At 37.7% G+C, this 26,427-nt stretch overlaps 1 protein-coding gene across 1 annotated transcript in view; it reads left to right on the top strand.

The window, feature by feature from the left end:
• Positions 1-13,073: 13,073 nt before the first annotated feature.
• tmco4 (transmembrane and coiled-coil domains 4) overlaps positions 13,074-26,427 on the top strand; it is a 30,023-nt gene continuing 16,669 nt past the window's right edge. Inside the window, exons 1-9 of the mRNA XM_067445610.1 lie at positions 13,074-13,224; positions 14,021-14,156; positions 16,391-16,565; positions 17,330-17,357; positions 21,864-21,993; positions 22,471-22,568; positions 23,223-23,366; positions 25,112-25,231; positions 25,891-26,055. Coding sequence (XP_067301711.1) covers positions 13,179-13,224; positions 14,021-14,156; positions 16,391-16,565; positions 17,330-17,357; positions 21,864-21,993; positions 22,471-22,568; positions 23,223-23,366; positions 25,112-25,231; positions 25,891-26,055 — 1,042 coding nt within the window. The 5' untranslated portion in view covers positions 13,074-13,178. The remainder of the gene's footprint in view (positions 13,225-14,020; positions 14,157-16,390; positions 16,566-17,329; positions 17,358-21,863; positions 21,994-22,470; positions 22,569-23,222; positions 23,367-25,111; positions 25,232-25,890; positions 26,056-26,427) is intronic.

The following is a 26,427-nucleotide window of genomic DNA, read 5'->3' as shown; positions in this document are numbered from 1 at the left end:
TTTCTGCATTGATGTGTTGAGTCAACAGAAGAGATGGAGCCTAAATTTCATGATCTTAAAGTCGCCATGAAACAGAAGTTGCGGTAGTTTTTTGTTCTCCATTGTGTCGTATATCCAAGTGAAACGGCTTCTTGAACAAGAACAAATGACTCGATCTTGTTCATGGGGAATTGATTGGATGGTTGTGGGTGTGCTCTGGGGGAAGCTCATGTGATTGACAGGTTGCCCCGCCCTCGCGCCAGTAAAAACATCATCGGAGAAGAGTTATTTTGATTAAAGAATATGAGGGCGCATAAATTAAATAATAATAATAATATGCACATATAAATCAGTTGGGTAACACTTTAGAATATATTGCATTCATTGTGTTCGGAACAATTTGAAAGTCTGGATGTGTGCAATCCTTAAGACTGGAATAGACAAAATGACTTTGGCACAGATTTTTGCCCAGATTTACAGTTAGTAAAGTCAGAGTAAGACTACAGATTTTGGCCAATCAGAGTTTTGCTGGAAATCGTAGTGCTTGAGGAGTAAAGACCTTGATTCTATCCAGTCGGAGGATATTAAACATGTCTTAAGTTTTCGGGCGATAACACAAACTGTTCTCCTTTGTAATGGGATGGCGCATGACTCTCTGTTTTGTGTGTGTGTTCGGAATGACTGAAAGTTTGTGTTTTGCGTATATGATTTCCAGGTTTAGTCTGGATCATAACTTGATCACTTTGTCTAATCGCTCTACTCCAGGTTTTCCAATTCTCTCTTCTTGCTGATTCCCGGCTCACGGATGAAAGAAACCCTGCTCCAAGTTCATTCCATGGCAAAATATAAACCATTTCTGCTCTTTTTCAAACATTTCTTTAGGCCCACTGTTAGACTGTTACAGCAAACACATTTTCTTTTTAAATTACGCAACAAAACTTTATTCCCACAATCGTATTGATTTATTGCACTCGTCCATCATAATTTTTTTACTAAACAAAAAAAACGTCCACTTAAAGCTGCACTATGTAATTTTTTTGTCCACTAGAGGGCGCCAAGTTTGAGCGCAGAATCTTGGAACGTGGTCTTCGCTTCCCAAAGAATCGGGATAGGACTCGGGCAGAAATCATGTTCATGAATGTGATAATTAATATTACTGTAGTATTGAAGCAGAGCAGGACCGAGTGTTGAGGAGGACCGAGTGTGACTTGCTGAACAAGGCCGCTGAGGCCATTGTTTAGCAACATGGCTCGCGAGCAGCGGGACTTTTATTATGACGGGAGACAGTCACCATTTCCGCTTTTCCGGTCATGACTATGAGGTAACACAGCTCTGTGTATCATATACATTTAAGTGTGTTTAAAATGATGTTATGACGTTACTCTGTGCATTCGCTCAGCGTCTGCTGTGACATGTTCACACTGCTAAGAGTAAAGCGCTTCTGCAGAATAAAACCGAGGGTAACGTAGATTTGACGAAATTGACAGGGGACTCCCTCAGACGTCCTGGCTCCTTGGTTAAAATAGCAATTTTCTCACAATTTTTAAAAGTAGTTGGAAACATTTGGGATATTGTAAGAACTCAGCTAAACAAAATATATAATCATACATCACTGGCCTGGTGGTTTTTGGATATTTTACTTTAAAAATACTACATACTGCACTTTTAAGAAAACAAAGTGAAATAAAAATGACTAAAACTAAATGACAAAAAAAAAAAAAACCTGAAAATGATAAAAGCACAACAAAATATGAATTCATTTAGTCAGTTATTATTTATTTATTTATTTATTTAAAGTCATACAACATGTTGGTATTTATTGTTCAGTTTACAATTTATTAGATAATGTATTGCAAAATTAAATAAATAATTACAATAATAACAATTATTATTTTTCCAATTATTATTATTTTGCCATTAATTCTATTTCTATGTATTTTTTTTTGTTCTATTTCCAGAATAAATAAAGTGATGATTTACCTCAGTCAGCGCAGTATTTTCACCATATGGAGAATGTGAAAGACACGCTCAGGAACACAAATAAACTTCACTAAACCAATTATTTTCTAACCAATTTTTATTTTTTAAACTGACACGCCGGTTCTGGATCTGGGTGTCAGGGCTCTAGTTTTGCTCCGGCTCTTAGAGGGTTTGGTATTGACTTGCATAAACCAGGCACAATTGAATTCACACTGGTTTAAACTGATCTCTTCAGCTGTGAAGTGTACTGCAACCATAAACCACTCTTAAAGAGTTTTCAGTGTGTAATTGTGGATAATACCATTTTTTTTAGTGTTAGAAAACCCATTTCAGTTCTGTGCACAGTATACGCTCTCGGCTGTCAGACGAGGTCTTCAAGTTGAAAGAAGCCCTGTTATGGCAGCATGAGAATAAACAAAGCTGCTATCTGATTTCTGTTATCTGAGTGCAGAAAATGCAGGCAAAGCAGGTTGAAATCCAATAAACGCAGCGACGATAATCAGAAGCACTCTGTACAAGGAGCCCGTGCCTGAGGCCCCCACGTTCCCTAATGAGGACCAGACAGAAGACGTAAATGATCACCTTGCATGCAAAAACTAAAAATACTGTGGGAACGCAGAGGGGTTTCCCATGCATCCCCTATTTGTTAAGAGCTGCCTTCCTGACTCTAAATGTGAGTCTTCAGTACCTGCGTCACTTTGACTTCCCTCTGAATGACCCGACTTCCATTTCTTTCCATGCTCGAGGTTCCTCACGAGGGTTTGTTTGTGCACTTCACATTTTATGGCTTCCCATATGGGCCCCATGTGTTGGTATGCATCTCCTGTACACCATGTACATGTGATTACATGTTTAGTATCTATAGTAATCAGTAGGCAATCATGGGCCTTAGAGGTAATGCTGTTTTTTCCATCCCTTTGAGTTTCATCACAATTTCAGCACTCAGAGTTTCCCAATTTTATAGCGCCAACACCCACTTTGCAACTTTTCCATGCAGCGCTCCCACACCGCGTCTCTTGCCAGCTGTAGCGTTGCATCTTAAGAAATCAATCCATCACATCCATCGCAGCGTTCGTGAGACTGCAGCTACTAACCGTGAACAAGCGTCCCTTATGTATTTACAGCATTCCAGAAAGCTTGGAAAGAATTCCTCCGTGGAAGAGGAATTTCCACACACACACAAAAAAAAAAACAGCTATTATATCCATGACAAGTACAATGAGGCCCTTGTGTCCTCATCTGGTGTCCGCTGAAGGATCCTTTATTTAGAGCGTGTTTGTGCTAGAACTGATCGTTTTGAATGGAAAGCACATAATGTCTGGGGTTAAAACTAGTAAACCTCCCGTGATCTTTTTCATTCAGCTCAGATTTAATCATCGTGGTGTGAGTAAGCTTGGATAAAGGGCACTGGGCGGACTTACTGACTTAATGTCAATGGGTGACAGCTTATTTTCCTATGAGAAGAAGGAGCAACAAAGGCCTCATGGAAGTCAAAGGAGGGTCTCGATCCAGAGGAGTGTTCATATGCACGCACACCCCGATGAATTATGGTGTTAGCTTAATCATGTTTTCTTTTTTACTAGAGTATTATTGGTTCAGTATCATTTAAGCTTTATTGGCAGCATTTGAGGCATAATATGTTGGTTATCACAAACAAATACTGTATATACTAGGGGTGTCCATGGTTAACCAATTGACCGATTAACCGTTAAAAATTGCGTAACCGAGTGAAACATTTTGCTCGGTTAAGTGGCGTCAATGACGTGCTTTGAATTTAGTTGTAATATATTTTTGCTCCCCTAGAGACCGCCAGAGCGCTCCCAGACATTTGTAATATCCACAAGAAGAAGTCATGACCAGCTTTCTAAGCGGGCAAAGAAAGCGTGGAAGCACTTTAAAAATGAGAGTGACGGGGCAAAATGCAAGTATTGGAATGCAGTGCTTACCGCATTTTTCAGGCTATAAGTTGCTCCGGAGTATGAGTCGCATCAGTCAAAAAATGCGTCATGAAGAGGAAAACAAGTCGCACTGGACTAAAAGTCGCATTAGGGCAGAAGCAGAGCGCGAGCCGCGCGCGCTGTGCATAACGGAGCAGAAGAAAGAAAGTTTGAAGTGAGAAACTTGTGAATGACTAGAGAAAAGCAGACGTTACTTTAACTGTAATGAAGAAAACAAAAAAGCTAATCGCGGACTGAAAGCAAGATGGCCAGAGCTGAAGGGACGAGTCCACAGATGCTTGAACTCTCTGCCGGGAGAGGCTCAGCCGCTGTGGGAATCATTCTGAGCTGCATATTTTACTACATGCCCTAATCATGCAGGCGCCCTCGCGGCCACTTGCATTGCTCGTGAACTTGAGCGCATCTCATCCTAATTTAACGAAACTCAGCGCCTCGCAGACATGAAATATATCTTAAGAAAGCTTGAAATGTCTTTTAACAGTTTAAAACGAAAAGAAATAGGCTACTCTCTGATTATGTAATCCATGATGTGCATTTCTCTCTATAGGCGCGTTCACTACGGAGATGGTGGTCGTCAAATTAATAAGCTAAAAATAACCCTGATGCACACTATGGTTAACCGAGTATTAACCGCTAAGGGCCTCGGTTAACGGTTAATGAAAAACTTGAAAACGTGAAGCCCTGGTATATACACTCACCTAAAGGATTATTAGGAACAGCTGTTGAATTTCTCATTAATGCAATTATCTAATCAACCAATCACATGGCAGTAGCTTCAGTGCATTTAGGGGTGTGGTCCTGGTCAAGACAATCTCCTGAACTCCAAACTGAATGTCAGAATGGGAAAGAAAGGTGATTTAAGCTATTTTGAGCGTGGCATGGTTGTTGGTGCCAGACGGGCCGGTCTGAGTATTTCACAATCTGCTCAGTTACTGGGATTTTCACGCACAACCATTTCTAGGATTTACAAAGAATGGTATGAAAAGGGAAAAACATGCAGTATGCGGCAGTCCTGTGGGCGAAAATGCCTTGTTGAGGCTAGAGGTCAGAGGAGAATGGGCCGAATGATTCACGCTGATAGAAGAGCAACTTTGACTGAAATAACCACTCGTTACAACCGAGGTATGCAGCAAACCATTTGTGAAGCCACAACACACTACAAAAACAGAAGACCCCACCGGATACCACTCATCTCCACTACAAATAGGGAAAAAATAGGCTACAATTTGAGTTCACCAAAATTGGACAGTTGAAGACTGGAAAAATGTTCCCTGGTCTGATGAGTCTCGATTTCTGTTGAGACATTTAGATGGTAGAGTCAGAATTTGGATAAACAGAATGAGAGCATGGATCCATCATGCCTTATGCCACTGTGCATGTTGCTGGTGGTGGTGTAATGGTGTGGGTGATGTTTTCTTGGCACACTAGGCCCCCTAGTGCCAATTGGGCATCGTTTAAATGCCACGGCCTACCTGAGCATTGTTTCTGACCATGTCCATCCCTTTATGACCACCATGTACCCATCCTCTGATGGCTACTTCCAGCAGGATAATGCACCATGTCACAAAGCTCAAATCATTTCAAATTGGTTTCTTGAACATGACAATGAGTTCACTGTACTAAAACGGCCCCCACAGTCACCAGATCTGAACCCAATAGAGCATCTTTGGGATGTGGTGGAACGGGAGCTTCGTGCCCTGGATGTGCATCCCACAAATCTCCATCAACTGCAAGATGCTATCCTATCAATATGGGCCAACATTTCTAAAGAATGCTTTCAGCACCTTGTTGAATCAATGCCATGTAGAATTACGGCAGTTCTGAGGGCGAAAGGGGGTCAAACACACTATTAGTATGGTGTTCCTAATAATTCTTTAGGTGAGTGTATATAAAAATGGAAATAATAAATAATTAAAAAAACAATAATAATAATACTTTTTAAAATAAGCTTTTTAACATTTTGTATTTTATTTTATAGTTTTTTAAAGAGACCTGCAAAACTAGGTTGCTGCGCCTGCTAGAACAGGTGTTAGGGAAGCCAGCATTGTGTGGGTCCTAACCATAGACTGTAAAAAAATATGGGCATAGTGTCCGTGACGTCCCCCATAGGATTCCAATGAGCCGTTCTGAAGCGTAAAGTAAGGACGAGCTGGGCGTTGCCATCTTGCCAGCGTGTCACTCCCGGATAACAGAAAATGGGCAAAGAGGCGGGATGTGGGCGGAGCTGAGGTGACATAATGGCCAGTCGAGGAATTGCAGTTTCTTATTTGCTTTGAAGGGGGGATTCTGAAATCCACTGCCGCTTCAATATACCTGTATATATTTATATCCTAATTAGCTTCATAATCAAAACTTTAATCAATATTTATTCTATATTATTATAATGATTCTATCCAGTTATGATTTTGCTTTGTTTCTTGTTTTCTAAATTGTATATTTGGTCTCTGAGGAGTGACTGAGGGTCTGGCCTAGAGATGTGTGATGTGTCACTAAACACTGGCAACAAGGTCGTGTGTTTGTGTTTTTGAGGCAACACACACCCCTAACATGTCAGGCGTACAGTAACAGCGTTTGCTCACTTAGCCCGGCTTCCAGAGATGAACTATGGATTTGTCTTTCATTTAATTTATTATTTTATTCCTTTTATATTTCCTTTTACTGAAACACTAAAGACTCAAGATGAATATTGCCTGTACTATTGTCTGTACCTCTCACTGAAAGAAAGCACATGTTATCAGTATGTTTTGGAGAAATATTTTGTTTATAATTAGTTGAGATGTTCTCAATCTTGGAGGAAACCAGTATTCTCAGGAGTTTGTGTGTGTGTGTGTGTGTGTGTGTACCAGATCTGTGTAGGCCTAATGTTGGAGATGGACATTTCTGCAGAAAATGCCAGACTTGAAGATGCTTTTCGGTGGCCTATGAGTCACTGTGATGTAATTCTGGTTATGGGGCAACGACTTGTCTACCTAGTTTAGCGATATGTGCTCCTATCTAAAAGTTGCTTACACTGCATTTTATCTGAGCCAATCAGAATGACGTGGATAAGACCTTGAAAACGGTATAACTGTTGGGACAATTGTATGTACTGAAGGGGGGATTCTGAAATCCACTGCCGCTTCAATACACCTAGTACATTTACATTTACATTTATGCATTTAGCAGACGCTTTTATCCAAAGCGACTTACAACTCAGGAGAACAGGAAGCGATCCGTCAAGAAGAGGCAACGAAACACAAAAAGTGCCCTAAATACTAAGTACATATATCCTAATTAACTTCATACTTAATCAATATTTTCCATCCTATATTATTATAATGATTCTTTCCAGTTATGATTTTGCTTTATGTTTCTTGTTTTCTAAATTGTATATTTGGTCTCTGAGGAGTGACTGAGGGTCTGGCCTAGAGATGTGTGATGTGTCACTAAACACTGGCAACAAGGTCATGTGTTTGGATTTTGGAGGTATCACACACCCCTAACATGTCAGGAGTGCAGTAACAGCGTTTGCTCACTTAGCCCGGCTTCCAGATATGAAATATGGATTTGTCTTTCATTTAATTTATTGTGTTTTAGTCCTTTTATATTTCCTTTTACTGAAACACTAAAAAGTCAAGATGAATATTGCCTGTACTATTGTGTGTCCCTCTCACTGAAAGAAAGCACTTGTTATCAGTATGTTTTGGTAAGAACTAGTTAGAACTGGAGCTTAATTAGCTCCAACCTTGCAGAGACTGTGTATCTGTGTATGTGCGCAATATTCTGTGTTACAGATCAGAATGGTGTACAATGGGCACCCTATGCGGTGGGTGGACTTGTTGTTCTGTGAAAGCTGGCGCCTGCTCCAGATCTGGAAGGTCACTACAGGCCTAATTCTGCGGTGAAAGCGTCATCAAGTGACACGTCAGTGGAAACGTGCATCAGATTAACTGACTCGAGTGGAAATTTACCATGACTGTGCATTGTCTCTGAGCCAATCAGAAGCATCCACATTGCAGTAATGACGTGGATAAGACCTTGAAAACGGTATAACTGTTGGGACAATTGTATGTACGATAGGGCGAGGCAATGAGACGGTGAGAGAGGGAGCGCGGCCTACGAACTCCTTGTGAGACTTGAAGCTGGCTTCTGCTTTTGAAACTGCAAACTATTCTTAAGCAAATTTTTCTTTTAATTAATTGCAATTCTGACTCTGTCTTCATTCCTTCACTACTGGTCCTGGGTCATAAGCTGTTAACCCCTAGCAGCTTCAACATATAATACATCGCAGGAGGTTGCCGCTTGGTCCTAACCACAGACTGTAAAATAATATGGACGTAGTGTCTGTGTCTGTGTAATGAGTTATAAAAAAAGAATTCACCCCCTTACAGTTGTCATGTAGGTCAAAATTAGCTGTATAGGCCAAACCCACAATTTGTACCAGGCTGTAAACATATTTTTTACTGCTGTAAAGTTGAGCATTTTAACATGGGTCTCAATGAGATTCTGCTCCCTTCTGGAGCCTGTCTCTAGTGGCCATTCGAGGAATTACAGTTGTTAAACTGAGGTCCTGTGGTCATTAAAAACCCTAGGAAAATCCTTTGATAAAGAGTAGGGGTGTATCCCCGGCATCTTGGCCAGATTTGCCCCTTGTCCTCTGTCCATCATGGCCTCCTAATCATCCCCTCCTCTCCTGATTGGCTTCATCACTCGGTCTCCTATTCACCAATCAGCTGGTGTGTGGTTGGTGTTCTTGCGCAATATGGCTGCCATCGCATCATCCATTAAAGTGCTATATAAATGTAACAAATTATTATTAAATTAATGAATTATTGCAGACTGATATCTTCGCACATTCGAGTGCAGTTTGAGACGTTGTTGAGACAATGGAGTCTTTTTACCCAAATAGACATCTCCACTGATGTCTAGGAGAAACAATTGAGATATTTTTATTAACATCTAGCGCTTTGTCTTCCTTCCTTTCCCCTGAGTCATTGTTAATTCCTCCTCACATGCGTTTCAATGCATTTGAGCATTTTTCCATCTTGGCCGCAGTCTTATACAGCTGCGGTTTTCTTTTACATCTCTCTTTAGACATACCCTGACGACCTGCTCTTCCACTCCCACTCCAATCATTCCCAAAAGACTGTCCAGCTGCCTTTTTCCCATAGTAACACACATATACACAATCACACACAAAACTCGCTCCATATCTTCTTTCTAAGCGTGCGTAAGCTTGATGCATGTTGCTTTAGTGTTGTTGGTACAAGGCCGGTACTTATTGGAAGAGCGTGTTTGTGTGCTGCGGATGATCTTTTTGAGTTTGTTTACCTTATCTGACTAGGCGGATGTCAAGAGGGTGTATTCGGTTTATATTGCCTTTGATTGGGCGCCAAATTCCCCAAGAATCCCCCTTTGCTGTGAGGCCTGTCTCGACAGATTCGGCTGCGGATGCACTGAAAACACACACTTAATGTAGAACAATGGTTGCCAAGACAGATCTTTACAAGTGTGTGTGTGCGTGTCTGTGCTCTGTTATCTCTCAACAGATGTGGGGAGCTCTTGATGACAGGACGATGGCGGTAAAGCCGTTTTGAACATCAGCTTTAGCACCTTTCTTCTGTTGGTCTCTGAGTGTCAAGCGGATGGGAACGAGACGGAGGAGCAGTTGTGTGAGGAGCAGTCGATGCCCAAACCAGTCTGTCTATCTGAAAATCTCAGAAAAGAATCTGTCAAAATACACTCAACTCTAAGCCAAGATAAACAAACAATGCCAAAGTGAGCCAATAAGATGCTACAGATAATAGAGATGCAAAAAAAGAAAATAGACATTTGACAAGAAACTAATAAGTCTTCAATTATTATTTTATTATGAGTACTATTTAGCTTATTTTATTTTATTTATTTATTTATTTACCATCATTCTTGTATTTATTTGTTCAGTTTTGTAATAAACAGTACTGTTAAATAAAAATAAAGTTTGTATTATAGATATAATATTTATTAATAATTATTATTTAAATTTAATATATTTAATACTACCATCACTACTACTACTACTAATAAATTATAATAATAATGTATAATTATTATTATGTAATTGTGGTATGATAATATAATCAAATTAATAATAATATTTTGATAAAACGTACTTTAATAATAATAATATTTATTATTATTATTATTATTATTATTATTATTATTATGCAATAGTGGTATAATAATATAATCAAATTAATAGTAATATTTTGATAATATAAAGTATAATAATAATAATAATAATAATAATAATAATAATAATAATAATAATAATTGTTTAATAATAATTTAATATAAAAGTTATTTTATATTAAATGTCATTATAATTCTATGAAATGTAATAATAATTATTAATATTATTATTAATAATATTATTATTATTTAAATATAATATAATGTATTTATTAGATTATCATAATAATAACAATAATATATTATTATTATTATTATTATTATTATTATTATTATTATTATTATTATCATCATCTAACAGTGGTATAATAGATAATTATTATTATATTTAATATTACAATACAACATTATTGTTGTTAGGTAATGTATTATTATTATTATTATATTTAATATTACAATACAACAATTATTATAGTTGATAGGTAAGTTATCATTATTATTTAATAGTGGTATAGTAATAATAATAGCCATAATAGTAATGGTTGTTAACATAATAATAATTTAAAAATATAATAGATTTAATAGATGCATTCTGAATGTATAATAATAATAATAATAATATATTATTATTTAATAGTGGTATAAAAATAATAATAATAATAATAATAATAATAATAATAATAATAATAATAATGTATTATATTTATAATATTAAATAAAATATATAATTACAATAATAATATTTTGTTGACTGCTAGTGTTTTTAATTCAGGGAGCTTTGTGAATCACTTTCTGTTTCTGTCAGTTCTGTAAGTGAATACTGCACTGTAAAAAATTATTTAGAAAAAAGTTACCTGGTTGCCTTAAAATTTTGAGTTCATTGAAATTAAAATTTTGAGTTAATACAATGAAATCTTTTTGAGATTCGACAACCTTTATTAAAAGATTATTAAAAGATTTTGTAAGCATATTGGGTAATACTGTGTGTGTTATTTCTGATGACGCAGTGAAACATTTTCATGATTTATCACATTTTTTATGTGGTTCAGATACAATAATTTTTTGAGTTTCTATTTATTAAAAAAATGTCCTTCATTGTATCAACTCAAATTTTCAATTTCAGTAAACTCAAAATTTTAAGGCAACCAGGTTACTTACATTTTTAAGTTAAACCAACAAAAACAAACAAAAAAATTTTACAGTGTGGAAATGTTGAGCCACAGATGGTTTTACGTTAAATGAAAATGGAAAAAATGACGTGCTCATACAGTCGAAGGTTGTGCTCTGTATCTCTCTTGCAGGCAGGTTGCATACAAACTTCTCAAGTGGAAATGGAGAAAGACGTACAAATAAAGACGTCTGTAACACACACAGATGTCTAAACAGGATGTTTTGACCTCAGACGCAAAGGTAAGATTCTTCACTGGCATCTGTTTACATGAAGGAAGGAGCAGGGGTTGGACTGACAGAGACGCTCTTCTATCTCTCCTCTCCTTTCTTAAAGTCTTGACCTCATAACCTCTGTAAAGAGACCGTACCAGGCAGAGAGAAATACAGGCGTGACATAGTAAGACAGGAGATATGCACAAACGCACACACATTCTCTCATGAATATCAATTTCATTTTTTCTAGTTACATGTTGTGAAAAGAATGAATAGACATGTCCATGATTGTCTTGTGAAGATGTAAAAACACGTTCATATATAGCCATTGCTCTATGGAGATTGTTAATCTCACAGTAAATATGCTTTTTGGTTTTTAGAAAATTATATAATCATGCATTTCACAAACTGTTCTCCTGGATCATCCCAAGTATGGGCTTTTAGTGAGAAATAGCAACAAGGTACAGCAGCTCATAGACGTTATATAACACCAGGAGCCATCAAGATGATATTGCAAAGGATAAGAATCAGAATGAATCTAAAAATACCAGGTGTCAAAAAGTGAGCTATTACAATGGGAATTATGTAACTCAGACAAATTGCTATAATCAATCAAAGACAGGCAATTAATGAGAAAAAAAAATATATTTAGCTGCTAGTGTTCGGGTCTGGGTTTTAATCACAGATGCAGGATAAGGCCAAGGAAAAAGCACATTTTATGCATTACACTAAACAAGCTTACAAATACAGTAAAATTTTGTCTAACGTGTAGTATAGCTAGTTTTATATGGACATATACAGCTCTCTGCTGGCCACTAATGGCACTTCAACAATATATCTGAAGGGCGTAAGCTATGCTTGTTTATGTAAATAATATTCAGTCTCCTTTTACAATACAAAGAGAAGGGCTGATGACATTTATGAGGCACACAACATCAACAATTAATAACATAAATCTTACTCAAACCATCAAATAAGCATAAAATCACGTTCAAATGATAGATCCTTAGAAGACGACTCAGCTTATGAATATTAATTAAAAAGTAAGGTTATGCAGCCTACTTTAAACCTCCCTTGAGCGTCAAGTCGCGAAACCTAATTAAATGAATATTCGACAATATTTCTAGCCAGTGGAAAAACTCTTTTCGTCTTTGTTTTTCTGAAAGTTGAATTAATATTTTTTTAAAAACTTTGTCAGGCAAAACGTCGCCATTAATAGCAACAATTATGAATTGCCATCCCCAGAACGTTTCGAATAAATCTACAATCGAAATCATGAGGCGAAATTATAATTTTGCGTTTTAACCAAGTCATGCTGATGTTTCTACACATTCCGATACTGTCCAGTTGTTAACCTCATTTATATTCATAAGCCAATCTTGTTCATTTGTCAGATGACTGGGCCGAAATAACCAACGTCCGCTGTTGAGCCAATTGGTTAGGCTATCCGGACGAACGTGATGTTTATTATTAATATTCATAACCTTCGCTTTTAGGATTGCCAACGTTTGCATTCACCCAATCTGCTGGGCCAGCTGGACAAAAGCAACCTTACCTAATTAATATTCATAAGCCGTTCATCATGATTGGTGAATTGATATGACCAATAGGGGGCGCTGCTGCATACACGACAACTTTGTGCTGAACTTTCATCTGTCACGACAACAAAGTAACAACTCTTCTACATGGAGAGAACACGCTTCTGTAACTTACTGTAAGAATAAACCAATGGAACCAACAAATAACATCAACGAGGCCCAAAAATTAACCCCAGGTACTCTTAAACTTCACTAAAAGTGCAATTAAATTGTTTTAAGGACTTTGAAAAGATTTTAGTTTGGCTCAAAAGAGTAGCCACAACAAAATAAGAGTCTTTGGTTTTCTTATCTTGTCAGGCTTTATTAGTTATTGTTTGTTATGTTGTGTTGTCGTTAATTCAGTCTTTTATATATTGTTTTAATGTTATTTTCTGATTATCGTATTTATATGCGTGATTGCGTGTCAAACAGCTGCTTAGTGTTCAGTGTAGCTATAATCACACATGCAGGATAAGATCTAGGCCTAAACAAGGTTTTGGTTTAACATGGGATATTTTAAGTTACATAATAACACATGTAGATCTTGTGCAATGCATTTTCAAATGTATATGCAGGGCGTTTTTTTAACTGAAAAAAGCGCGAGAACTATATTAACCTACGCACCAAGCAGCATTTATAGTGTCATAAAATATCACGTTTGTGCAAATGCCCTATGTCTTATGTTTTAATAAAATAATTTTGTGTGGTCTCCAATGTCAGAAAACGTGCAAATAAAGTTAATAAAGGAAGCTACAGCCTTTTAACCACAAATATCAAGTGTTGCACGTCATCAAAAGCACAAAAACAGACAATCAACAAAAACGTGGTCATAACATTTTTATTGTTTAAAAAAAAGACAATTATTTCAGCTTGGACTCTTATAATAAACTTAAAATGAATTTGTGGAGAACTAGATTTGATGTGACAGAATATGGTTGGACGCGTACACATTCTTTACAGGCCTTTTTTGTTCTTGTATTTTTGTTGTTACAGACCCAGGAGGACAGAAGAAAAACCAGCCACCAGGAGAGTGTGTGTTTGGTCGACAGCTGAGTGAACCAGGGCGGTTTGCATACGCTGGGTTATGCGGAGTGTCCCTGGGCCAGCTGTTTCATGGACAGGAGCAAAAGTAAAACATTTAACACTTTAATGTACCCTGAAAAAAGTTTAGGGTTAGTATGTTTTTTGTTTGGTTTTGAAAGTCTTTTATGCCCACTAAGGCCTATATCATGAATCCCGTTCATGTGGCTTGTAGGTATGCTTCAGTTTAGTTTGTGCCAACCCTTGGTTTTAGGAAGGATGAAATTCGCTTGGATTTTCACAATAATGACTGCTCCACGACAGGTAATGTTAAGAGATCTTTAAGGGTTTCGTTACCCAAAAATTAAATTAATGTCATTATTGACTCACCCTAATGTCGTTCCTCACAGTTTGGATCACGTGTCAAACTGCTGAAATCATGTGACATTGGCAATCCAAATCATTGATCGAATTGATCTATTTTGATGATGTTTTTATTAGCTTTCTGGACATGGACAGTAAAGTGTGCATAGTCTCGGACTAAAATATAAAATATCTTAAACTGTGTTCTGAAGATGAACGGAGGTCTTACGGGTGTGGAACGACATTAGGGTGAGTCATTAATGACATCAATTATATTTTTGGGTTAACTAACCCTTTAAACCAAAATTGGACCAATCAGCTGTGAGCAAAGTGACACTAGCCTGACAAGCCAGACCCACATCAAGATGTTTGGTCTGGAAACTCACCATTGACAGGACTCAATCCGAGGGGCGGGATAAACGGCTGTCTTTCAAACTTCCTCTGCACGCGATAGGATAGCGCTACACCAACCAGAGCAACGAAGGTGAAACAGAGCTTGTTGATAGATTAAACATTCGCCGTATCCGGTCGGCTAAACTCCGAACACATCTTTCTTTTTTAATAATGACTTCAGTGCCGTTCTTTGTTCTTTTCTCAGAGAAAAGCTTAAGTCCAAGTCTTCCGAAATCGCAGTCAAAGCTGATTCGAAAGACCGCCGCCGTTCGCCAGTTTCTGTGTTTACTAGAAGCACGCAAACGCAACTCGGCCGTCATCATTATGGCCCCGCCCGCCGACCCTATACACGATGTGATTGGCCCGTCCAGAGTTAGGGGAATACAGCTCAGAAGGGTATTGAGAGTTCCTAGACGACACTTGCGGGCAGACTAGATTTGCTGCCGCTAGGGTGCGTCTAGATTTCTAGGCTAATGTGACACATGTCTGACATGATAAAGTCTCTGCCCCTGTTTCTACTTCAAATTAAAAGTCACTTCATAGCAAAAGATTTTAACATTTAAAAATAAATGTCACTGTTTGGATTTAAATAGGCAAATGTTTAAGAGTCTATACTTGGATCATTATTGCAGTGGTTTTTATATTTCTTGCATGTTATATATTTGGCAACAGTTCTTCTGACCCTAACTGATCGAGTGTGTTGCTTTTCATTTCTTAAAAAAACATGTACAAAAACATATCATGGACATATTCCAGGATGACAATTTCAAGATTCATCAGCTCAAACTGTGAAAGAATGGTTAAGAGGGAGCATGAAGGATAATTTTCACACATAAGTCCAGACCTTAAATTCATTGAAAGTCTTTGGGACGTGCTGGAGGAGACTTTACAGAGTGCTGGACTCTTGCATTGTCAATACGAGATCTTGACCAAAAATTGATGCACCTGTTGATGGAAATAACACTGTATTGATTTTTGGTGTGCAAATGTGTTTAAATTCTTAATTTTTAATACAACTCATAATATTCTGCAGAAGAGAGAAGTGAAATCAGAGTTTCACAGCAAATGATTGGCTGTTCGCTAATGATATCACACTTTTATGTGCAAATGCTCCATAGTTATTCCTAAACTCAGGATCAAAGCCGAGTAGCTCAGTTAGCTCGAAACTAATCCCGTAACCCTGAGTTTGTTCAACTACCATCATGGTGCATTTATATGATCATTAATACAATCTACACAGCACAATTTTGAAATTTTGTGAAAGGTTTCAGCATCATTTCTCCAGTCTTCAGTGTCACATGATCTTTAAGAAATCATTCTAATATTTAATATATAAGATTTGCTGCTCAAGAAACATTTATTATAATCAATGTTGTAAACAGTCATCAAGCTGCTTCATATTTGATTGATTTGATGAAAATAAAGTTCAAAGGAACAGCATTTATTTAAAATAGAAATCGTGTCCTTTCTGAACAACTTTTATTAATTAACTTTTTCCTTACTGACCCTAAACTTTGAATGGTATTGTACTGTCAGCATATTGAGGTTGGGGTGGTGACACTTCACTGTGATGTTTTTCCAATGCAGAAGTTTTCGTGACGGATATCTGGAGGGTTTGGTCCAGTGGCTGAATCTCGATGAGTCGGTCATGCCAGTTATGCAAGCTTTTCTGGCAGGACTCGGGTTCGAAGGCACTGACACCTTCCTGTCCATTTTGCACGCAGAGCCACTGCTCAGAGCCGGAGCGTTACCCATCACTCAGGTACGCATGTAAGACGAACATAGCTGGATGATTGCATTGACATATAGGCCCTGTTTACACCTGGTTTTAAGATGAGTTTTGGTCGATCGGATCACAAGTAGATGAGGGCGACGCATACCTGTTCTGGTGTTTAATCTGTCTCCTTTGTCCACTTTCAACCACTTTTGTCCTTATTTCTTTGAGGGGAGGGTCTATGTGTGGTTCTTTTCAGATCTTTCAATCCTAATGGATAAAATAATCTCACTCAATTTACATATGAACGTGCCCAGAGACGATGGAAAAAACATACAGAAAGCATCAGCCTTCGTTTCTGCTCTGACAGTCTCAAGACCAGCCAAATGATGTGAGTGTGTGTTAGAAATCAGGAATGCTGAGAGAACATTGTGCTTGCTTGGTAAGTTTTTTTTTATCTTCAAACCAAACTTGGATCCGACAAAGTTTAAATCCCATCTGGCTAGTGGTCTTTCCATAATGTTTTCGCATTAGGTTTGTAGGCGGAGAGCACATGATCTTTTGTGGCTGTTTGGACACATTCGAACACATGAGCGTTTATACTATGAAAGGGATCCGCGTTTTCGACTACCTCTGGAAGTGATCAGAAGTGGACAAGCTCAACACGTTTTAATCCCCGTTTACATCTGTATTTAGTGTCGTCCACTTGTTAACTGATTGACCAAAACGCATCTTAATACCAGCTGTAAACAGGGCCTGAGATGCTCGTACACCTCATTGTTTGTGACGTTCTTTTGTAACATGTTTTTCAGGATCTCGTGTCTTTCTCTGTCAAAGATGGTGAGCTGTCGTTTATTATTTAGTTAGCTTTTTTTTGCATTGCCATGCATAAAAACTATTTATTATTTAAATTGATGAATAATAAATAAACTTGATGTTCAGGAAAAATACAAAGTTATGCATAAAGAAAAATCCTGTGTCATTAAGACATTTTGCATTTTTATTTAAATTTCTAGACAATAAAGCACATTGACATCCCAATGCTTGTCTTATTTTAAATTATTTAAATTGTAAGAAAATTGCTTTATGCTGATGTAAATGTAAACAAAAACTTGTATTACGTTTTGTAATTGTTGTTTTAGTAATGTCACGATACAAAACATCTTAAAGGGTTATGTCAGTGATTTAGCATTAAGCTTTGTATTTAAACTGGGTCATTAAAGCTACACTGTGTAACTTTTTTAGTTTATTCTTAGCTAAAAACACTTAGTTCTTTCAAAAATATATGTGCTCATTAATGTATGTTTACTTCTTTCAAGTAATAAAGTATTATCGTAAGTTTATAATACGGCATTGAAAATACATACGGGTGAGGGGTTCGAATGCCGGTCGCCATTTTGCCCCTCCATTTTGAAAGTACATTAGCCAAAGAGGGACATACCCGTAAATTCAAGTTTCGCCTTTCGCGTTTAAACACTCGATGGCACCGTGTCGAATGTGAAGAGGGGGATTGCCATGTTAATCTTGGACTAAATCGGCCACCGTAGGAGTTAAAACGAAATCAGAATTGAGAGGAACAGAAACTATTATTCACTGGATGGTCATATACCTTTACACCGCTAGATGGGGGCAAATATCACACAGTGTAGCTTTAATGTAGTAGAAATGTGAAATTATTTTTTTATTTAGTGCCTAGACTCATGGGGATGAAAGACAACAATTCCCAGAATGCATTGCTTCGCTACCCTATGAGGCCACTCCCAATGCCACCGCTACTGGAATACTGGATTATAGTGATGGGAATTTCGGTTTCATTTCGTTTCAATGATCCGGTTAAAAAAAACGGATCACCGTTTTTTTTGACGTTTTTACGTAATGACGTCATTTCTATCATCCCGGCGGATGAAAATACATTCATACAAAGTATTTGTAATCAAAACTTATAGTATAGTAATAATTATTATTGTCCTCATCATCATCTTGGATATATTTTTTTATTTATGTTTTGCACTCAATACAGCCACTGTCGTACAAACACTGATGTGTTACACAGATTAAATAAACTTACATTGGCATAACATAAACTTACACATATCCTCGTTTCACCAGTGCTCATATTATCAGCATCAGCTGTCCGAGAGAAACAGCATCAGCTGTCCCACTCCGAGAGAAACAGTTTGGTTCAAGGTGGCGCTATAACGCATGCTCAGTATCTCCGCTCACCGGTTCTCAGAATCGAACATGTCCGAAAGATTGAACGTGTCCGGTAGAAACGGTTCTCGATTCTGTACTGGTGATCCAAAAGATCGACCCGCAACCCGGTCGATCTGACTCGAGAACCGCTGTAGCAGTGTCTGTGTGCCATAGGTGTGTGCTGAGCTGCCAACTGCTGCAAGATGAATATGTAGTCTATATCAAACCTACTGTTTTGATTACATTTTAAAATGTGTATCGACTTCGAAATTAAATAAGATAAAAGCTGTTCCTGAAAATATCATGCATTATTGATAAAAGAAATAAATGTTTAATTTGACCATTTTACAATCCATAGTTTCCAAACTTTAATATAATACAGTGATAAGATAGCTTTGTTATGATGTTTCCAAACGTGATTCGTTTTATACACTTAAAACCTGCATTTCGTTCCTCTGAACAAATAACACGCATGCGCAGCTCATCGGCTCATCGGTTCCCAGTATTGAACGTGTCCGATTGAAATGGTTTTCGATTCTGTACTGCTGATCCGAGGATCCGAGAAACCGCTGCATGTTTGGTTACACGCGCATGCTCAGTATCAGCAGCTCATGAGTTCATCAGAGATCTCTCAGCAAAACATGTGTCACTTCAGCTAACGATTGGAGTTACAACATATGATTCAAGATATTAGTTTATTTCTAGTCGGAGAGACTGTCACTCATGTCAGAAAGTTAGTAACTAAAGTAACTTGTGGGATCAGTGCTGATTTGAGACGCGAACCGTTTAGAACGATTCAGTCTGATTTGGTGAACTGGTTCGACCGGTTAACTATAAAGATCCGGTTAAAAAGAACGATTCGTTCGCGAACCGGACATCACTACTGGATCATTAGCCCACCGTTCTGGAGAACAGACTCTACAATTAAAAACTGAACGTGTCTGTTCCATATAATGAGTGAGTGTGAGTCACAGAGTGAGTGACACAGCACAAACGCTGCAGGAGTCAGATTACATTCATCACAAGAGCTGAGGTAAGCACGGGCACGGCATCATTCAGTCTGGCGTGTTTTCAGATCATGCCTTTGGAAGCTTAACTTTCATAGGAATTAATTTGAGAAGTTGAAACACTCATTTTGCTCCACGCCGCTTCGTTTACATGAATGCCCGCAGCTGCCCGAGCCGAGTGCTGTGAGTGAGATCCCACCCCTCATGGGCAGGTTGCAAACATTTGGAAATATCTCCTACTACTTGCTGTAGTCTTTAACATCTGGCCAAAAAATCCTCAGATAACACAAAATGACGAGATTTGCGTCATCTGAGGATTTTTTCCAGAAATAAAATACAAAAATCTCTCGTCTCAGGGACGTATGAGGAGGGGTGCACGATCATTTGAATATACTCGCGGGTTTCTACTGATACAAAGCCATATGCTAAATCGCTGAAGTGACCCTTTAATCGTCTCCTTCGATTAAAAATAATGGCTGGTGTGGTGGCTGCAATGTACATAAACCTACCAACATATGTTACCCTGATTTTTTGAATGACTTGTTGCGAGAGGAAAAAAATTACATTTTGGTCTCATAACATCAGTTAATCAGTCCCTCCAGAAAAACACGATTATGCGATCGCAGAATTCAATACATAATCAGCCAAAGTTCGCATTTTTATGTGGGCCCTGCATTTTTGCCACACAAATTGCCAGATAAATTGAGTTTCCGCGCACAAAATATGCGGGGCTAATATTACATGATTTCATAATTGCCCATATATCTTAGCAGAAAGTTGAAAAATGTTGCGTTTACTTCACACAAGAGCAGCCATTTCCCCCTATTGCCATGGGAACGTTATGAAGTGACGTGAACGCCAAGCTGCAAACCCCGCCAGTGAGCTACGCAGTTATAGGCCGAATCCGAAATCACGCCCTGTACCCTCAAATAGGGCATTATTTGAAGGGATTGCCATTTGTAATGGTGTCCGAAACATTTACATTTACATTTTACATTTATGCATTTAGCAGACGCTTTTATCCAAAGCGACTTACAACTCAGGAGAACAGGAAGCGATCCATCAAGAAGAGGCAAAGAAACACAAAAAGTGCCCCAAATACCAAGATTTGTATACCGCTCAGAGTAGCAAAAACCAGAAAAGGGAAGAAGAAAGGAGAAATAGAGGAGGAACGTTTTTTTGTTTTGTTTTTTTTTAATGTAAGATTAAGTGCTCATGGAAGAGATGAGTTTTTACCTGTCTTTTGAATGAAGCGAGTGATTCTGTCGTGCGTATGGAGGACTGAAGATCGTTCCACCAACCAGGAACAATGAAAGAAAAAGTTCTAGAGAGGGATTTCATGCCTCTCTGTGACGGTACCACAAGCCTTTGTTCATTAGCTGAGCGAAGGCTTCTGGTGGGGGTGTAGAGTCGAAGTATGCGGGTGCTGAACTTGTGGAAACCATAGTGAACGTTATTGAGTGCACTCATTCAATCTCACATTGCAACACAATAACGAGTGTAAAACCGATGTACACTCATTGTCTAGAAGGCAACAAATTCAAAAACTATTTCACATTTCTACTACATTAATGACCCAGTTTAAATACAAAGCTTAATGCTAAATCACTGAAGTAACCCTCTAATGACAATGTTATCCAAGCATTAATGACAAAAAAAGCATCTTATAAAATAAAGCATTATATTTTTGTAAATATTTTATGTGTACTTTTAATTTCAATTTGAAGGGTAATGGAAACGCAGCTAGAAAACGTTTAGTGTTTTTATTAACTAACATTAAAAAAGATGAACAAATATAGTGATTATTGTTTGTTAATGTTAATTCATGCATTATTTACCATTAACTAATGGAATCTTACTGTGTAGAGTGTTACAGTAATTTTGTGCTTTTGTCATTTATTTAATTGACAAGTTGTTTTTTATGTTTAAAGTTTTCATTCATTTTTATTTCACTTTTAGTTTTTAGCTAATTTAAACTAAATGAAAATGAGAAATTGCCTTTTTATATTTTATATCAGTTAGCATTTATTTTATTTCAAATAACAAAAATGTTTATTTTTATGTTTTTAGTCTCAGTTCCAATAACAGCCCTGATCATCTGTTACTCTTGTTTTGTGTGTAATGAGCATTTCTTCTTCTCATGCAGGACATTATGATGCCAGGGCTCGCGTTCTGATCCGGCATGTCAGCTGTCTTCTGCGTGTGACCCAACAGCAGCTTGAGGATTTTGAAGAGACTCTCGGAGAGAAATTGAGAGAGGCTGGAGAGGAGAGCGAGTGAGTGAAACTTCCTCTGATCATCAGCTGCTGCCTCTTTGTGGGCTTTTTGAAAGGTTATCAGCATGTCTCTGACAAACACACACTGGTTTCACTGTTAAATTAATTATTTACAAAAAGTTATTTCCACAAAATGCACCTGGGCCATTTGTAGATTCACTAAGGAAAAGACAATGGAAATCAGAAACACTGTGGCACAATCAATATATTGAAGCACCTTTTATTTCTGGGGAACGAGCTTTAAATGTATTTGCTGATTTCTGTCTTTTAATGTGTTCTCTGCTGCACGTGATGGGGGCCGCACACAGCCGTGAGTAGTTTATGTTCCTTCAGTCTAGGTCAAGGTTTTTTCCTTTCAGTTCAGCTCTTTAATTTAATTTTAGTTTCTAATAGATGTTGTTCACAATGAACGAGACCTCTGAGCTTTCAGCAGCTCCAGAGAGCATGTTATGAATCAAATTGACATTCTCTTAACAGAGAAGAGTCTTCAAGGCGGCAGAGGAAAGAGAGAGGCCGTAAATTGCGCCGGTACCTGCTCATCGGACTTGCCACTGTGGGTGGAGGGACAGTAATCGGTGAGTCAAAATGCCACAGGACGTTTGTTTTAATCTACATCGAAAGTCTATGAAAACATGCACAAATAAAATAAAGGCCTATATGTAAGAAACTTACCTATTACATATTTTTTAAAAACAATTTAATTAAGGAATTTAAGCCCCCCCCCCCCCCCAATAAAAGAAGACTTGAAATATTATTACAATTTCAAAAAACTCTTAATATATTTTAAAATGTCATTTATTCCTGTGATCATAGCTGAAATTTCAGCATCTTTACTCCAGTCTTCAGTGTTATCCTTCAGAAATCATTCTAATATGAGGATTGTGTGCTTTTATCAACATAAGCAGTTGTTGGTGTGTGTGTGTGTGTGTGTGTACTTGTTTATATTACATTGTGGGAACCAAAATGTAATATAAACCTGAGATCACCTACATGGTGGGGACCAGCCAATATTATATTAATATTTTAAATTATATTATTTTAAATTATTAAATTAAATAATGATTATTATTTATCTCTTAGTTCTGTCTCTTAATGTATGGGTGAAATAACATGTCCAGGACTGGTTTATGAGATTCACCCATGAGATTAACCATTTGGCCACGACTGCCCCTGTGATAGCAGATGCGTTTCATTTGTCTGGTGTTGATGATCATGTGTGCATTGATCAGGTGTCACAGGAGGGTTGGCGGCTCCTCTGGTGGCTGCCGGGGCAGGAGCAGTGCTGGGAGCGGGTGGAGCTGCTGTGCTGGGATCAGCCACGGGCATCGCCATCATGGCCTCATTGTTTGGAGCCGCAGGGGCCGGGTTAACAGGTGAACTTTACAGACTATAATAGAAACTTTATTCAAATGTTTTTAATGTTTTTTACTTTTATCACTTTTTTGGGGGTTAGTTCACCCAACTAACACAGTTTAAGATATTTTATATTCAGTCCGACAGCGTATCTAAGTGCATTCACACTATACTGTCCATGTCCAGAAAGCAAATAAAAACATCATCAAAGTAGTCCATATGTGACATCAGTTGGTTAAAGGTGCACTATGGAGCTTTCCGTCCACTGGAGGGCGCTTATTTAAAACAAATCGTAGTTTGATGACGCAATGTGTGAGCGCAGCATCTTGGGAGGTGTGGTCTTCTCATCACAGCCGGTGGAAAATAGGACTCGGGCAGAAATCACGTTCATGCATGCGGTAATTAACGTTACTGTAGTCTAAAGCAGAGCAGGACCGAGTGTTATGGACCTGAGCACATCTGCTGGAGCGATTGTTAAACAAATACCCGCCTCGCGAATACCGGGACTTTTATTATGACGGGACGAGACACATTCGCCGAGCGCCTGCACAGATCCGTTCTTCCGGTTATGATTTTGAGGTAATGTAGCTCTGTTTATCATATTAGATACATTTAAGTGTGTTCAAAACGATGTTATGACTTTACTCCGTGTGTTCACTTGTTCACACTGCTAAGAGTAAAGCGCTCCTGCCAAATAAAAGCCGAAACCGAGGGTAACGCAGATATGACGCAATTGACAGGCGACTCCCTCAAATGCAATGCTGAAACGTCCCTGTCCTTAGTTAAAATAGCAATTTTCTCACAATTTACAAATAGTTGGAAACTTCTGGGATATTGTAGGTACTCAACTGAACAATATATATAACACTGGCCTAGTGGTTTTTGGATATTTTACTGCAAAAATACTACATAGTTCACCTTTAATTATAATCTCTTGAAGCATCGAAAATACATTTTGGTCCAAAAATAACAAAAACTACGACTTTATTCAGCATTGTCTTCTCTTCCGTGTTTGTGTTCAAACCTCAAATAAAGATTCGAAAGGTTATGAATCCGTGAATCGATCAATGATTCAGATCACCAGTGTCATGTGATTTCAGCAGTTTGGCACACGATCCGAATCATGAATCAACTTTCGTCTAATTTTAACAAAACCGTGATAAAATATTCATAATCGTGGTAATTTTGGTCACTATAACCGTGATAGGAAATTTTCATAGTGTCCCATACCTACTTCCACAAATGCTTTGTAATTATCATGTCAATGATATATATAATAATAGCAAAATAAATCAATAAATTGCATCACTTTTTTTCTCAGCAGTGGTGTAACATAAGAACTTCCAAACATGATCAAAAATTGAAAGGTTTTCTCTCAAATGAGACCATGCACTTGTATGTATCTTGTTTTTTTGTGGGGTTTTTTGTAGCGTTATAAGCCATTACTTTTAAGTATGCCACTTAAATCATTAAAAAAATGCCTTCAAGGTGAAAGTGGTTCAAGTTCATTTTCTGGTTCGAATAAAGTTTCATTTAATCATTCTTTCAAGCAGAGCGCATTGTCAGCTGCCATTCAAAATGAACTGCTCAAGGTTGTTGGAGTTGTTTAGTATTTCTTCAGTTGCAGTTTGTATGTGTGTGCCTAACTTTATCTCTGTTTTTTGCAGATCACGTTTTCTATATTTTTGTTTATATCTATTACCTATAAAGATATAATATAAAGAAACCACAAGGCATATTTACTCATTTTTGTATTACTCATCAGGCTATAAAATGAACAAGCGTGTCGGTGCTATAGAGGAGTTTGAGTTTCTTCCGATGAGTTCTGGAAAGCATCTACATCTGACTATAGCTGTGACAGGCTGGTTGTGCAGTGGCAAATACAGTGAGTACCCAAAACAATCATCATATCACAATAAAAATAGCATTTTCTCAGTGACTATTATGTTTTAAAGGCTCTTGTGTTAGTACTTACTCATGCACTGTATATGGACTTCATTATTTATTAAAGGGGTCGTATGATGCTACTTTAAAGATTCATTATTTTGTTTATTGTCTGTAATAGAATAGGTTAACATGCTTGAATGTTCACAAAAAAAACATACATTTTCATATACACATATTGCTGCTCCTCATTTTCTGGTTTGTCTGAAACGCTCTGATTTCTACAAAGCCCCTCCTTCCTAAAATCTCAGTGCGATTGATTGGCTGGCTGACTCTTAGGGTCCTAATACTTAGGACCATGTGATATTTCAGTTTTTCTTTTTTAATAAATCTGTGTTTTTCTGTCAATATGGGGTGCTGTATGTACAATAATGAGAATTGTTTTTAACTTTATTTTAGCAAATGGCTGCAATATAACAGAGTAAAAAACAGACGGGAGTCTGAATACTTTCCGTACCCACTGTACATGCACAGGCAGACACATTAAACACTATAGGAAAAGGCAAAGATTAAAAAGCATCTTATGACCCCTTTAATGTAATAAGCACAAAAGAGACATTACATATTTTGTTCACACTAAAGTTCAGTTGCCCATCTTAGGTTCGTTCCAGGCTCCCTGGTCCAGTCTAGGGGTGTGTGGCGAGCAGTACTGTCTGAAATGGGAGTCGCGTTATTTATTGGACCTTGGCTCTATTCTGGACTCATTATGGGATGGGCTTGTTAGTGTCGTGGCCCAGGAGGCCCTCAAATACACCGTGCTCTCAGGTATGTCTGCTTTACCATACCAGTGCTGGTTAGCGATTAAACGGTAGTACATGGTTTGAGGAAAATAGAAAGTCTCCTTTACTTTATCTTACCTTATTTATGCGAGTCTTGAGCTGTGCAGTCATATTAATTCACTTTATCTGAAGTCTAATCTGAATTGGGCCATTTATCACAGTCGTCCTGGCAGGTATGTGTCTAATACAGAGGAAGTGTCTCTAATAGTCAAGTTTCTGTTTCTTTCATGTGTGTTATCATGAATGATGATCCAATGCTGGAATTTGTATTGTTCTGCTTAGTGGCTATTGCATTTCTCTCATTTATTCAGACACGCTTCAATGCGCGCTGAAAATGTTATCCATTCATATCTATGTA

Source organism: Pseudorasbora parva, chromosome 6, assembly GCF_024679245.1.
Source record: "Pseudorasbora parva isolate DD20220531a chromosome 6, ASM2467924v1, whole genome shotgun sequence".
Classification (NCBI taxonomy): domain Eukaryota; kingdom Metazoa; phylum Chordata; class Actinopteri; order Cypriniformes; family Gobionidae; genus Pseudorasbora; species Pseudorasbora parva.
Note: the sequence above shows the minus strand (reverse complement) of the source record. Positions and strands in the feature narration are given on the sequence as shown.